The sequence below is a fragment of the Camponotus vicinus genome, unplaced genomic scaffold (assembly GCF_025532165.1).
Source record: "Camponotus vicinus isolate PSW18456_S1 unplaced genomic scaffold, iyCamVici1.0 SCAF_14, whole genome shotgun sequence".
NCBI classification, from domain to species: domain Eukaryota; kingdom Metazoa; phylum Arthropoda; class Insecta; order Hymenoptera; family Formicidae; genus Camponotus; species Camponotus vicinus.
Window position 1 is genome coordinate 1,275,424 of NW_028141950.1, and position 15,782 is coordinate 1,291,205.

Consider the following 15,782-nt stretch of genomic DNA (forward strand, 5'->3'; position numbering starts at 1 on the left):
AGCTGAATTAATTATTCTTTTACCAAGTTTGGTGAAACTCGTGGCTATTCTACTTAAATATGCTTCGCGCGAAAGGCGAGGCATTAACTCCCATGTGCTCGCATATTTGCTATTTGTGGCACGTTTCTGATAAAACGATGGTCGCATTTCTCTGCTGCAGGTTATCCTTGTGCCTCACAGCCATACGGATCCGGGATGGCTGAAGACGTTTGAACAGTACTTCCACAGCTCCACGCGGAGCATCCTAAACAATATGGTCTCGAAGCTGCAGCAGTGGCCAAACATGACCTTTATCTGGAGCGAAGTCTCGTTCTTATCGCTATGGTGGGACAGGTGAGTGTATGCTGTATGCGCATACATAATATGTGTGAAATATTTTGCGTGCAAAATGAAACAAAGCTTCTAATGCCAAGCATCAAAGAATGCAAATATACACACATATTATATATTTTTTATATTTTTGAAAAATTCATAATTCATATTTTTAAAAATTCATATTAATAAAATAAATTAATTAAATTTTGTTAAAATATTACAAAGACAGCTAATAGATAGATTACGGAATGGATAATGTTCATGACGATAAATAAATAAAAATTAATTGCTATTTCAAAATAAGAAATTCGGATTCGCGAGTAAGATCGTCTCTCCCATAATCTAATTCTTGTAGAAGATGATTAATACGGTTGTTTCTGTATTCTGTATGTAATAAATTAAATTTTGTTAAAATATTACAAAGACAGCTAATAAATAGATTACGAAATGGATAATGTTCATGACGATAAATAAATAAAAATTAATTGCTATTTCAAAATAAGAAATTCGGATTCGCGAGTAAGATCGTCTCTCCCAATCTAATTCTTGTAGAAGATGAACCTTTAATGCGGTTGTTTCTGTATTCGTAATGAAAGATAAACTCAGGCCAGTGTATTTGTGTAAACTATTCTACTATTCTCCTGCAAGTATCTCTCTTTCTTTTCCTCCCTCTCGAAGCGAGTAATAAAATATGATTCGAAATATATTCTCGTGTAATTGTTTCATACGTATATCGCTAAATTTTAATTCGCCACTGGGAAACAATCGATGATGTCTCTCTTCCGCAACGAACAGATGTTAGTTTTCGCATTTATAATTGAAGACAAGCGCCGGCTTGTGTGTTAAATAAATCGCAAACTCGTCACGCAAACATGTATATCTCGAAATGGACGATCGTAAAATAGGCCATTGAGAGGAAAAGAGCGGATAGTATCGAGAGTAGTGATTCTCGAAGCACTTGGCGCGAAAGAACGGGAAACGGAAACCTGAGAACAACGAGCAACGAGGAAATCCTTCTCTTTTTAACGAGCCGCGAGAAAAGCCATGGATGAAGTAGGGATGAAGAAGACGGAAAAGTGTCGCGAGCATAAAAGGATTCCGGGAAAACGAAAGAGAGAGAGAGAGAAGAGAAAGAGAGAGCGGATGAAATGATAAGTTTCCCAGATGAGTTTTGCAGAGGAGCTCGCTTTCATTACTTCCTCCTAGGAACAGAATGGGATCCGAAGGTTTGCTGAAAAGTAATTTTTACTCGAGGATTTAGTCACCCTGCGAATCTATACGGTTTCACTAGATCAGTGAGAAGAGAAACGGGAGAAAAGAAAAGTGCTTGCAAATCGTTGAGTACGATCCGAACCTAAAAAGAGCGGTTGTCTTGAAAAAAAATGAGGCAACTTATCGAACATCTTAAGATGTCGTTGATATATGTGCACATTTTAAATATAATATTATAGAGATGGCCAAAATATTGAATTATATTATACATTATTCTTTTTATTCTCTTATTTTTTACCGTTTAATTTTCGTTTGTCAAAATTATTATATAAAAGTTTTGCATACCCTATAAAATTTTACCCGGCTTTAGAAAATTTGATCAATTATAATTTGCATTTAATCAAATATATTTTTTCTTCGAAAATCAATACAACTTTATATTTTACTTTTAGGAAATTTTATATTTTACAGTAGTTTAATAATATTTTACTTTCATATTCGCGTTTTATTTATACTTGTCGATTCAAATTTCGTATGTATAACCAATCACCATTTGCACTGACGTGCCCTTAAAGAAAATATAAAACGCCAAGAACCGTAACGTTATGCGTCGCAGGTTTCGGCGCGTATAAAAAATTTATTATATCGGTAGCGGTGCAGTTTAAACAGACCCGCGTCGAGGAAAGCTCATCTCCAAAACGCCCTAGTTTGGCCTGGGCGTAACCACCTTAGCGACCTTAAACCAACCTACTAGCCACTGGGGAAAACAGAGAGAGAGAGAGAGAGAGGGAGAGAGAGAGAGAGACAGAGAGAGAGAGAAACGTATAGCAGGTGGAATCCGTGGCGGCTTTATGGCCGACATAAACGACGTAATGTGGAAACCACCTTCGAATAGGGTAGGTTATATAGGTCGTACATAACACTCTCTCGGACGCACAAATCACGTAAATCCTAGTCGAGGCTGAAATGGGACAGCGGCGACGGCGATAAATATGATTTGCGACCCGAATTGCGTGATGGGTGATATAAAACAAACGTGACGGGACAAGTCGCGTGAAAATGATTAAATTCGACTGGTTGATCTCGATCGAACGGAGATCGATTATTTGCAATCGAGCACAATTATTGTTTTACGCGCGATATAAAGAGATCAGATTCACTCGTAAATGTCAATTGCATTTATCATAAAATTGCATTTATCGTATTTATTAATCGTTAGATTCACTTAATTATGAAAATTAAATTTTATTTTATTGAAATTCCCATCCACACGCGTTATTATCTCGTAATAATTCGAGTATCATTCTCGTTTTTTAGTGCCCATCCGACGAAGAAGATGGTCGTGAAAAGATTAGTTAAGGACGGTCGACTGGAAATGACCACCGGTGGCTGGGTCATGACCGACGAAGCGACGTGCCACATTTACGCCATGTTGGATCAACTCATTGAAGGTAAGTAAACGCGCAGAGAACAAAGTACACACACTCCCCGAATACGAAAGATGAAAATTTAAACTATCTTTAGTGATTTAAAAAATTGTTAGAGAGCGGATAAAAAATAAGAGTTAAATAAATCCGTACTTTTGAAAGCACGAAAACGTTAATTAAGACGGAAAAACATGGAAATAAGACGAAACGATAACGAAACAATATGCGATTTAAAAGTTGAATATTAGAGGGTTCGAGGAAACATCGAATTGTGATACTAACGTTACGCGAAGCTCAAAAGAAAGAATAGAAAAATCCCGTCCAACTACCGATCGAATCGCGCAAAAGAATCGCGAGCGGAAGGATTTGAGCGTATGACGAGGGAAGAGAGAATATCCTCTTCCCTTCGATGACATAAAGATCAAGTCGACGCTCGAAAACATTCTATCGACAGCCAAAAGAACATCGGAAAATTCCGGTTACCGTAGGCGAGATAGGTAGCTAGGATAGGTAGCCGAGATATCCCTCCCGTTTGCTAGCCAAGCGTCGGTCGGCAGGAAGCAATAAGGATCCCGCCGATGCGCCGCGGAAGGAAGAAGATTCGAGTAGATGGAAAGGATTTCTCTCGTCTTACCACGTGGAGAGGAGGAGAGGCAGTAGAGTAATAAGACGGCGAGTGCAAGCGGGTCTCTCAACGTAAAATTGCTCTTCGCGCCACGTCCTCGTCCTCATCGTCGTCGTCGTCGTCGTCTCCTTCGTCCTTTCGGAGCAGCCTGATTACGATCTCTCCTCTCCCTTTCCCCACCCTTTTCCCTCTCTTCATCGCAATGAGGAGAAAAAGGATCCTCTTCGCTCTCGCTCGATTCGAGAGAGTCCTCTCGTGGAAATTTCAGTCGGTGTTGATTACCTTTCCTCTCTGCGAAGGTTCTCTCTCGCGTGCTGCATCGCCGGAATATCACAGTTTACGTTCTCCCTTCTCTCTCTCTCTCTCTCTCTCTCTCTCTCTCTCTCTCTCTCGCTTTCCTTCTGCCCGTTATATAGGGGTTGAAGGAGTAATAACTATTATCGTACATATGTCGCGTTATAGCTGCGACCACAGCCTGCAGGATTATTCCTAATGCCTGCCAGCATTCCTTGAATATAGTCGGGTCAGGTATATCGCGACACGGCGCAATATGGAGCACGTTTTTGCACGGGAATCTCTTGGAAATTCAATATGAAAAGGTTACCGGAGTGCGAGTCGAGAAAAGACGAGCTCGGATAAAATTGCTCGTATAATATATGTAAGCGTACAATTATATATAAAGAGTAAATCAGAGAATCAAACAATCTTTTAGATTGATTGATTAAACTCGAAATTGTAAATTTTTTTCAAGGTGCTTTAATTATTAAAAGATTGAATTATTATTTATTATTTATCTGAGAAAAATTATTAGGAATTATTACAAGTGGCATTTTTCTTCTTTCGTACAATTTTCGAATAATAGTTTTTATATAAAAATTAAAATGTCTCTCGTTCGATATAACAAGCATAAAAAACCTAAATGTCCAATTTTATCGAAAACACAATGCCTATCTTTTCGTCTCAAAATTCTTGCTTTTTTAAAAGAAAATAATTTCATACATATATGGTGATGGTACTCATAAATATTAATACACGATAAATATTGCTGAAGCGTTTTTTTTTTTAATTTTACGAAACGTCCATTCCGGTACCTGAAAATACATTTAATCGTCGTTACTTCCGCGTCATGGATCTTCTCTCGTTTTTCAGTAGACAAATATTTTCTCGCCTCTCGCGGAACGGATATCCGCATCGCGATGCGTATGTGACATCAAATTTCCACGAATGCCGTACGAGATCATTAACAGCGGTAAGGGGATACAGGGAGAGGGTGAGAAGAGGGATGCAACAACAAAACGTACAGCGTGTTGTGACCCGTCGTCGCGCGGTTTCCACATACAAACGTGTGTACAAGTGATACGAGAGTCCTCGAGAACGAGCGACATGCACTCGCTCACTTGCGTTCGCGTTTCGCGAATAGAAATAATTGTCGCGAATCCAGCAGCTTGCTTCTTTTTATTTTTTTTTTTTCACACGGTTATGTTATCCATTACCGGCACGAAAACCGAATCTCCCATTGTATGTCCGCGATGGGTAGCCCTTTTCGCACGTGAAAATATTCACGTTTCGTGCGATGCGGTGGTTCGCCGTAAATAGCAATTCCACCTTCGCGTAATGCGAATGTTTTTTTTATTTCATCTCTGAATTACTGATTCGTTGCCCGCAAGATGGGATTTATTTTTCGGAGAAAATATTTCCCACCGCTTTGGTTTCTAGAACGGAAACCATTATCTTTCTCGAAAAATATTTCTCATTTTTTTTTGTTCGCGTTTTTGTAAAATATATTTTCCAGAGCGATAAAATATATCAATGTAAAAAAAATCCATGTTCTTACTAAGATTATAAATTTATATATTTAAAAATTGTTTAAATTTTTTATTTTAATGAGTTGCGGTATTGCGATTGAAAAATAAATTTTTCAAAGTCAATAGCGTACGGCAAATTTTATATCATTGTTGCAAATTGTACTAATGACTCTTTACTAAATTTCCCTATCGTGGTAGCGTCGCTGTTTGTAAATGGAGTTATCGAATTAAGAGCAAAGGTGGTAAACGCATAGAGCGCAAATTATGCAACGTCCAATGCGACAAGAGGGAAATGCGCCGAACTCCTCTCTCTCTTTCTCTCTCTCCTTTCACAGTGATTTCGCGGGCGGGATTTTGTAGCGGCTACATTAAATTGAAATAATGCCGCTCAGGTGTATTAACTCCTAATTATTAGGCTGCTGAATATGTATGGCGCGACGCGCAACGCGCTTGGAACGTTAAATTGCCGAGTTTTGGCAAAGCGCGACCGCCGCGTGTTGGATATACGATACGTATGCATTTTCGAGTGCATTACAGAACGAGCGCTGCATCGAGGCAAATATTCGCGATTACGGGCGTCCCTTCGCGTTATAAATATCCAAGTCCAGCGTGTTATCGTCGATTGACCGCGAATAAGCATAAACCGCGTATCGAGCGTGCGCGTTAATCGTTAAAAACGTCGACATAACTCGTGTCCATGATTACGATTAATGCATTATCGCGTTAACGTAATCGCCTTTACAAATTGATAGTTTTTGCGAATATTTCTTTGAAAGGTTGCTTAAAGATTTAACGTGCAATCTCTGCAAAATACTAATGCTATATTATTTTTAGATTTTTCCTTCATTTTTCTTTCATCTTGTCATCATTATAATTACAAATATTGATTCTTAATTTTATAGAAAAATATCCCAAGCAATGTTAAAAGATGAGACATTTATTTGTGCAATCTTATAGAATAATATTGAATGATACACGTTAGAAAAATTGTCAAGATATATCAATTAGTCATAAAGATTAAAATTTTATAATTAAATGTGATATTTTTATAACAAATAATTTTAAAAACATAAAATATTCTATTATATCTAAAAAATCACCAACAATAAATGCTACATAAGATTAATACATAAACATGTGTATCATTCCTAAAATCGTACATTATTAAACGAGTACATTTCATGTATAAGACTTTGATTTTGGAGCAAAAATGTCTCATCTCGTAGTGTCTTTGAATATCCGATTCTCGTTTAGGCCGGTGTCACATTAAATCCCATTTTTCGCCTTCCTCTTCTTGTCGAGAAAATTAATTTGTGCGCGCGGGAGGCCTCCACAGACGGTGTATCTCGAGAAGACAGGCTCTCGGTTCTTCGCTCGAGTTTCACGGCGCGCCAACAAAGGAGCAATCTTTTAATAAACGACGACCGAGTATTAAAACGTAATCCCGCGTGCTATGAACGGCGATAATATCGAGAGCGAAGCCGGCTGGCCCACTGGCCACCCTTTTAAACTGTGGGCTTCTTTCACGTTGGTCATTCCTTTTTCTCCTCCGTCTTCTTCGTCTTCTCCTTCCTCGTCTTCTTCGAGATACGCTCTTGTAAAGAAGAATTCACTGCAAATATCGCGCGGGATAAAAGCGTTTATACGAGGCTACGTCGTATCTCGAAGGCTTCATATTTCTTCCGGGCTCGCGCATTTCCGTCTTCTATTCTGTTCTATTTCGTATCGCGGAACTTGTAACGGGAAAGCGTAAGCATCACCTGTCGAGCTTCGACAAGTAATTTAAAAACATGCACTCTGAGATACGAAACTGTCGTATATCGCGATGATCTGACGGATTGATTTTTATCTTTGACGAAATATTCGTCTAATAACTGGAGACACTGAGATTTACTCGTCATTTGCATGGAGATGATGGATCCATGCACGAATACTGAAATGCATCAATATTTCCGGAAAAATTCTGAGTTTTATCATTTCACAATGCATACAGTGATACTTAAAACACGTGTTTTTTTTGCTGATAAATGTGCTCATGTAAAAACTGGAAAATTTGCGAATAGAGAAGAGCCAATGAAAATATTTTCAAACGGAGAAATGTTCTCGTATGCCTCCCTTAATATAACTTGGAATCAAATATTCGTCTTTTTATTTCGCGAGATATTTTCCGTGGTTCTTGTCGACAAAGATTTTCAAATATCGAGATTCTTTGTCCATCTCGTTCTTGTGAGTTTCTCGCGTTAGAAACGTCCAAGTTAGCGTAGTCGCTGTTGTTATTATTGCGGTACGACTATTGTTCTACGGGACTACGGAATAGTTACGGTTATGGCTCTCGACGAGACGACACTTTGACTGAGAGACCAGCTAGTTATACAGGCGTTTCCGTCGTTGGCCGCACCTCGAAGCGCACGCGAAATTCCCGCTGTTAAAAAGATAGTCTTATTTCTCGCTACCCTCGAGAGACGAGGAATATACGGTAATAAAGACGTTCGCGTAAACGGGACGCTTATCGGACGATATAAGTCATGATGCTTTTAAACAATGTCGATTTCAGCAACTTAAAGTTTAATTTAATTTTATCAAAGTTATATAAATATATATTATCTTTAAAATTTTAACGCGATCAAAATATTAATACAATCGCCAATGAATACGCATATTTAAAAAAATATGTTGTTTTATCGAGAGATTAATCCTTTTTAAAAGAAACATTAATAGTTTTTAAATTACAAATGAAAAGCTTTACCTTCCATTTAATTTTAAAATAAACTTTTGATTAAAAAAATTAAAACTGCATTATCGAGATACTTGATATTGACGATTCAATGTTGTGAAAAATAACGTTAGTTAAAAATGATATTGATGAAGAATTCATTTTGTTTTATATCAAACAGACATGGCAAATGTTTTCAGTAAACGATTCATTTCGTATCGTAGCAATATGCAATACGATAGAGCAAATGCACTTTTTGCATGATGTTATATAATGTATGGTGTATGGTGTTATATAATGTATGGTGTATAGTGTTATATAATGTATGTATGATGTTATCTAACTTCGATGTATCTGTAACATGTACGCAAAAGTATCCTCGAGTAAACCTTGTATCGTTACGATTTCGATTTTACGTCGATATATACAATGAGAATAATAGAAGAAGAGAGATAACGCGAAGAAGAGGTTTATGTAAAAGTTACGTAAAGAAAAAAATTGAAAAGCTGCGCGTACACACAAGGTATTACGTAAAGCATATTGCGCTGTATATCAGATGCGTAAGCCTTAGGATAATAACGTGGGCAGATTTGCGAAAACGTCGGAATAATACAGAAAGGGTTTAAAAGAGGAGGGGGGGGAAGGGAGAGGAGAGGGAGAAGGGATCTAAGAACAAAGTGTCGCGTGCGCGCGAGTTAAAAGAGAAGAGCGATGATAATACGCGGAAAACGAAGGGTGGCGTCGCTCGAGAGAAAGGGTGATTACCTGAGCGGAAAAAAAAGCGAAGAGACGTGCGTTACACGCGGAAAGGAAAAACGACGCACGCCTGGAGGATCACAGGACCGAGAAAGAAAGAGAGAGAGAAAGAGAGGGAGAGAACGGAAAGAGAGGGAGAGAACGGAAAGTAGGCTAACGAGATCCTGCGGTAGTGCGAAGACAATGGCAGCTTCCTCCCCTTTTCCCCTCCCCCAACTTTTTCCTTCCGCTTGTTCAACCTTTTTTCCAACGCCTTTTTTTACTCGCCATCCCTTGGAGGGAGAGGGAAACGCCAAGAAAAGGGGTCGACGGACATTAGGTCCGTAATTAGATCCTCGAGTGTCGATCGCAGTTGCAATTGCAGTTGTTTCGCCGAGATGAGAATGCAAAGCATTGCACAGAAACGCGGAAAACAAGCGGATATTGCGTACAAAGTATCGCTGCTCATGGCTTCATTTCGTGCTTAACGTTAAATGCGATAGTTTAAACTTTACGTGAAATAAAATTCAGAATGTGAAAGTTTAATACGCGATATATGTAGATGCGCGAAAAAAATTTTTTTTAATAAAAGAAAGATTTAATGGAATAATGCATATTGCAGAATCTTGCTCTTGCATGTGTGAAACATTTCTAAATTTATTTTGACCAGTTTTTAATGTTGAACATTTTTAAAATTTTGTATCTCGAATTTATCAATTTTGAAAAACTTTCATCGATGCGAGTATTTCCACAACGATGCCCACAACAATGTTTATTTGAAAAAAAAAAGATACGATTCGTTTGAGTACTTGAAATATATATATACAACGACGTACAGGAAGTATGCTTTTTCTTTCCGTTTCGGTAAATTCCGGATTGCACTTCTCCTTCCGCTTGATTAAATCCGATCGAGCTATCGAGCGAGATCGGCGAAGACAAGCTTGCTGCAATCGCGTGTTGCACACATGGAAAACTTTCCGCGCCATAAGTATTCGCTCGAAAATTGCCACTGAGAAGGGCAGCGAGAGATCTTATTTCGGAATCGAGAGATCCCCAGGAGAGAGAAAGAGAGAGAGGGAGGGAGAGAGAGAGAGAGAGAGTGGCAACGGAACAGTTGCATTCAGCCGGAGGCTGGAAAAGGAAGCGAGACGAGACAATCCCGCGAGAGATCGGACGACGCATTAGATTGCTCCGAACTCTATCCGAAACACGCCCCCGGAAATTTGAGAGAGAACTTCGAAACATACAGAGTATTTCGGAATAAACCAAAGAACTTGAAATTCCGTTAAAAGTTTCCTCTTAAATTCAAAGTAAATAATTAATTGAAATATTTAAATAATTTTTTCTTAAATATACTATATAATCTTTGGGAATAATCAAGAGATTCTCTCTTACGAATTATACTCTATAAAATTGGAAAAAATTGCTTCGCAATTTATATTTATTCTAAAATTGTTATACATATCTAATTAATTTTTTTTTGCGGCTTGACGCACGAGCGGAAACTCTTTCGATGCGGAATTAAATACGGCGCTGATTTTAGATTCGTTTTGATCAGGCTGACCAGCGCAACCACGCGGTATTACGAACAGGGGCGTAGAATTATGCATTCGTCCGCAATTGCATCCCGCAACAAATCGCGGACGTCACGCATGGCGAACGGATCGGCATAATTTACGAGCTCGAATGCGAACGCATCTCATTCCGATCGCACCTGTTCGATCAGAATGGCTCGACTGATATACGACTCTGTGGTTGGCCTGATTCGACGTAAGGACAATAGAGCGATCGTATCATAATAGCAGGGTGTTTGCCGATGGAAATCCGTTCCCCATAAATCATAAACACGACAAATTAATTATCCGCCTGTTTGTCTCATTTCGGATCCAAATAACATCATCGCCTCTCTCTCTCTCTCACACACATGCACCCCCTTCTTTTCTACCCTCCCCTTTTCTTCTTTCTTATTTCACATAATTTGCAAAAATATACTGATTAGTATAAATTACATACACATATGCAACATTTAAAAAAAATGATAATACAGAATCCATAATACAGTAAAAATTTACGATGCAACTAACAAAAAATCTTGTAAAGAATGTCATAAAATAACAAAGTAATGTAATTTATTCTACCATGTTTATAATACTTTTATATCACATTTTCATTTCATTAATAATATTGCGTTATTCATTTATTTATTTATTTATCGAGAAAATTTCTAATGTTCTTATTTTATTTGGTTTTTATGAATATTGTACCTCTATTCTTCGCATTCACGTTTACTTCATTCCTTTTACAAACTCCGGAACTGGAAATCGATCGCGAGACTTGTGGTGCTGGAACGTGCAGCAAGGCGGAAAATGTTTTCCCGTTGTCGAGGAACACGATATATTGTATATATTCGACAACAGGTATCCGAAAACAGCCCGGAGAACCGATGTCGCGACGTCGGTCGTGAATCGTGGAGATCGAGATAAACGCCATTCCCTCCTAGCTCACGCTATAACATGCTGCAGGAACGATAATAACCGGAAGCGCATCGAAATGAGTCCATTATCACCAGAGCTGTCGCGGAATCCCTTATTCTCGTTCGGCGATACCGATGCCTGGAAATTAGCCACTATTAACCGCAGCTTGATTCCATAAATAGCGTTTGAGGAGATAATTTGTTAGTTTTCTTTCTTTGCGGCGAAACGGGATAGTCATGGCTCGTTCTACGATATAAAAATATATCTCGATTGTTTTCTCATTGATATAGTATCGTTTCATACAATTCTAAAAAAATAAAATTTAAGTAAATGAGATTCAAAAGTAAAACAAGGATAGAGATAGAGATTTAACATAGCGTGATAACGCTTTTTTGAGTACTAAATCATCGGATATTTCCGATCAAAATTGACATAATGGATATAAATTACACATGTCAATTGGGATTTCTCGGTTCGTCCGATGGTAATTAGTAACGAATCTATTAACGAATCTGGTCCGACAAACTTCTCTCTAGGGAAAACGTAAGGACGGTACGAAAATCGACGTTAGTAACTTTGGTGATTAGAACTCGGAATTAAAGCAACAAGTGGCACATGATATCTCTCATTATCGGCCGATTATGAATACAAACTCATTCTTCATTTCTTTATTTTAAGTTGTTGAAAATTTGATAGCGACTTATCGCGATACACTCAATCGGACTATTAATAATTGACAACGGCCATGGGAATAAAAATCTTGTATTATTCGCCTTCGTGACTTTTTCTCGCTAAAAGCGATAACTATGTATTACATTAGAATTTAGATATTTCAAATCTTTACATTTCAATAAGAAGGATTAGAAAATTTGGACGACGAGAAAAAGAATATTTTTTGAAATAATTTATTATTTTTTGAAGGAATAAAAAAATATCAATCTTTCTCCACTTTCTATTTTGTTCTTGATTATTATCGTTCTGGACTGTGCAGATTAAATAATTCGCAAAAAAAATTTGAAAAAAATTTTTAAACAACGAACGCTTTGTGATAAATTGAAATTTTTGCTTTTATCCAAAGAGAATTGACACGTTGACTTATTCCGTGTAGCAAATCCTCTATATATCACGCAGCATCTCGACATGCACTTACACATCCTATCTCGGAGTATCAGAACGTGACCGTAGCTTTTTCGAAAGTTTGTCCGTAACTTTTTTTACATTTCTTCTTATCTCCAATCGTTCGTTTGCAAAGATTCGAGACATACTGTCGAGAAGAGAATTTCCGTATTCGAATATTTTTACCTAATTTTTTAAAATTTTACATATATTATATATGTATTATTTTCCGCAATTATTTTCTACCTATCTCGCCCAGAGAATGCGGAAATGCAACGAATTCGCAATCTTTCAGGGTGGGTCGCGATAATTCTGTTAATGCACACATGTCGTGCAGTTCTAACGAGTTATAATCAGTCGAGCACCTGGCTGAGTACAGTTTAATGGTTTATTCTCTGCATTAGGCACCCTTCTAGTCCCTCTTTCTCACCTTGGTTTCTACCCGCATCCTCTCCTCTCTATTTTGCGTCTCTTTCTCATTCGCTCTACATATATTTCTCTCTCTCCTATTCCTCCCCATCTCTATCTCCGGACTTCCACAATAATGCGAGCTCCATCGGCGGGATAGGACGACGAACGCGCAATTTGCGGCCGAGCTCTGGCTTTCTCGAATAATTGATGCAATTTCCGGGTTGCAAGCGAGCTGCGAATGACCCCGAGAATTTGGATTTTGGGTGGATTCACGAGATGCTCACGTCACAAAGTGAACATTAATTTCCGCGCGCTCTTCAAACGGTATTAAATCGCGAATTTTCTAAATAGCTCATATTTTCATACAATTGTTGAATAATTACTAATTTCGATTTAAAGCTCGTAACTCAACTTACAAAAGATATATACAAGCTTTAATTATGTGCAAAGTTGTGAAAAATAGTACAATTGATTTGTTCATATTTTTATATAAAAATATTCCTTTGTAATATTTGTCAACGCAACAGTAATTTTATTACAATTTTGCGCACATAAATATAATATAAAAGAATATAATACAATGGAAGAGATGTAATGGTTTTTCATTTAATCCGTTTGATTTATGTTTCATCCGTTTGACAAATATTATTTATTATATATCCATAAACTTTTATTATACAAAATACGACTTGGACGATAAGCGATGATAACATGCACGAGTGTGCTTCGTTGTCGTGGCTGTGTAAAGAGACAGAGAACGAGAAAGAGAGAGAGGGGGAGGGAGAGAGAGAAAGAGAGAGATTGCGGGATATCGTCTAACTACCGTTGACTTTAGGCTAATTCTATTAACTATCCCCAGTGAGTCTACCCGCGTTCTCTACTCGCGTTCCTACGGGATTAATTTCGCGGCTTCGTTCGCCAGCCAACGCCGTAAGTTTCCGCGTCGTCTAGTCCTACCCGGCCATGATCGACGACCCTCTTCCCGTAACCGCAGGACGATGACTTTTTCGACAAGCCCGATGTTTCCTATCCGCTAATGGCGTATCTCTTTAATCGTATTTATCTCCTTTCTCTGTACTTGCTAACTTTGATCTACGGATTATTTTGTTCTGACTTTAATTTTTATTTAACTTTATTTATTTTTACAATTAACTAATAAAATGCATTCTATGCTATTGATTAAAAGTGCTTGTCAAACACAAGTTATGATAATAATAATAATTATAATTGTGAATAATAATAAATTGATGATATGATAATAATAATAATAATAATAATAATAATTATGAATAATAATGAATTATGAATAAATAAAAAACTTAATATAAAATTCAGAACCATATTTTGTAAAAAATTGAGGACATGGATTCCTAAGATTAATTATTTTAATTATTTTGAAAATTTTATATCATTCACAGATGATGTTTGGACTTTTTGATTCGATATGTTTCTTCATTGATTCATTTTATTACATTGTTTATTTGTTTAATAATTAATATTGCATAAGCAATCAGTATAAATCTATATTTTCAATACGCATTAATCATCGCTAGAAAAATTGGAATATTTGGGGCACGGAAACATCGGATTAATTCGCATTATGAATATTTGATCGCACCATGCAGAACGCGGCTGAATGAACTTTAAAAGGCTTCTCTGGATGCAAATTAATGCATACCATAAAAAAGACCGACAGGCCAGCAGACGCGGCTTTAGCGATATATATGCGATTCATAATTAAGTTGCAGATTAGTTTTAGCGGATTAAACGAGAATAAACCATAAACTAAACCCGTAGGTGAGTTATATCGAGCTCCTCTGTTAGTCAATTAACTATAATTCACAATGATCCACAAGCCAACGACAAACAAGCTTGACAGTTGATAATTTTAAAAAACGTCTAAAGAGTTCTGATACGTGACGTTTGAGATATACGTGATTCTGACATATAAATGTCTGGAAATAAACGAACGAACAAATTCAATGTTATATCAAAATAAATTCAGAGCGATACTTTTTATTTTAGTTTCCAATTAAATAATGTCGTTTTTTTTTATTAAATTGCGTTAAATTGTAAAAACAACTCGAGAAATTCATGCGAGAGACTGTACATTTTATATAATATACTTTTTTCATATATAAAAGAATTATCATTATTTTTTAATAGAATTTTTAATAGAATTGATGAAACGTTCTTGTATATGATACTTTCTCTTCTAAAAACGTTTATACATTAATTATTATAATTTTGTACTCTTTTCTTGCTTTTATTATATTCATCGAACATTCCAAACGCATCTAACATTTTAGAATAATAAGAAAAACTTGTTTTCTCAAATTTTAGGTCATCAGTGGCTGAAAACGAACCTCGACGTGGTTCCCGAATCGGGTTGGTCCGTCGATCCGTTCGGCCACGGTAGCACCATACCCTACTTCCTGAGGGCCTCAGGTGCGACCGGCACGGTGATCCAGAGGATACACTACGCGTGGAAGCAATGGTTCGCTAAGAAGCAGTACGGTGACTTTATCTGGCGGCAACCGTGGGATCGCATCGGCTCCGCTGATATGCTCACCCACAATCAGCCGTTCGACATTTACAACATCAAGCATTCGTGCGGTCCGCATCCGCACGTCTGTCTCAACTTTGATTTCCGCAAGATACGAGGCGAATATACCGAGTACTCGGTACGCGCCGTCGAGATCACGCCCAATAACGTCAAGCAGATGGCCGAGCTCCTGTTGGAACAATACGCGAGAACCGGCTCCCTCTTCACTCACAATGTCGTCCTAATGCCGTTAGGCGATGATTTCAGGTTTGTATAATTTTATTCCGAGAGGAATAAACCGAAGAAGATCTTTTCTCTCTCTTCACTCTAGTATTATTTAGATTCCATCTGTTTCCTTTGTAATATTCTTGAAACGTATATGTGGAACACAATTGTTTTATTTT

The 15,782-nt window shown here is 37.5% G+C and overlaps 1 protein-coding gene and 1 long non-coding RNA gene across 5 annotated transcripts in view; one reads left to right on the plus strand and one right to left on the minus strand.

Annotated features, from left to right (window-relative positions):
- Positions 1-15,782, plus strand: part of Alpha-man-iib (alpha-Mannosidase class II b) — a 129,707-nt gene that overhangs the window by 107,211 nt on the left and 6,714 nt on the right. For all 4 annotated transcript variants that reach the window (XM_083089108.1, XM_083089111.1, XM_083089109.1 and 1 more), the window contains 3 exons: positions 161-333; positions 2,845-2,978; positions 15,177-15,645. In XM_083089108.1, the coding sequence (XP_082945234.1) occupies positions 161-333; positions 2,845-2,978; positions 15,177-15,645 (776 nt within the window). The remainder of the gene's footprint in view (positions 1-160; positions 334-2,844; positions 2,979-15,176; positions 15,646-15,782) is intronic.
- LOC145965507 (uncharacterized) overlaps positions 1-15,782 on the minus strand; it is a 77,071-nt gene that overhangs the window by 43,532 nt on the left and 17,757 nt on the right. The gene's annotated exons all lie outside the window — the stretch shown is intronic.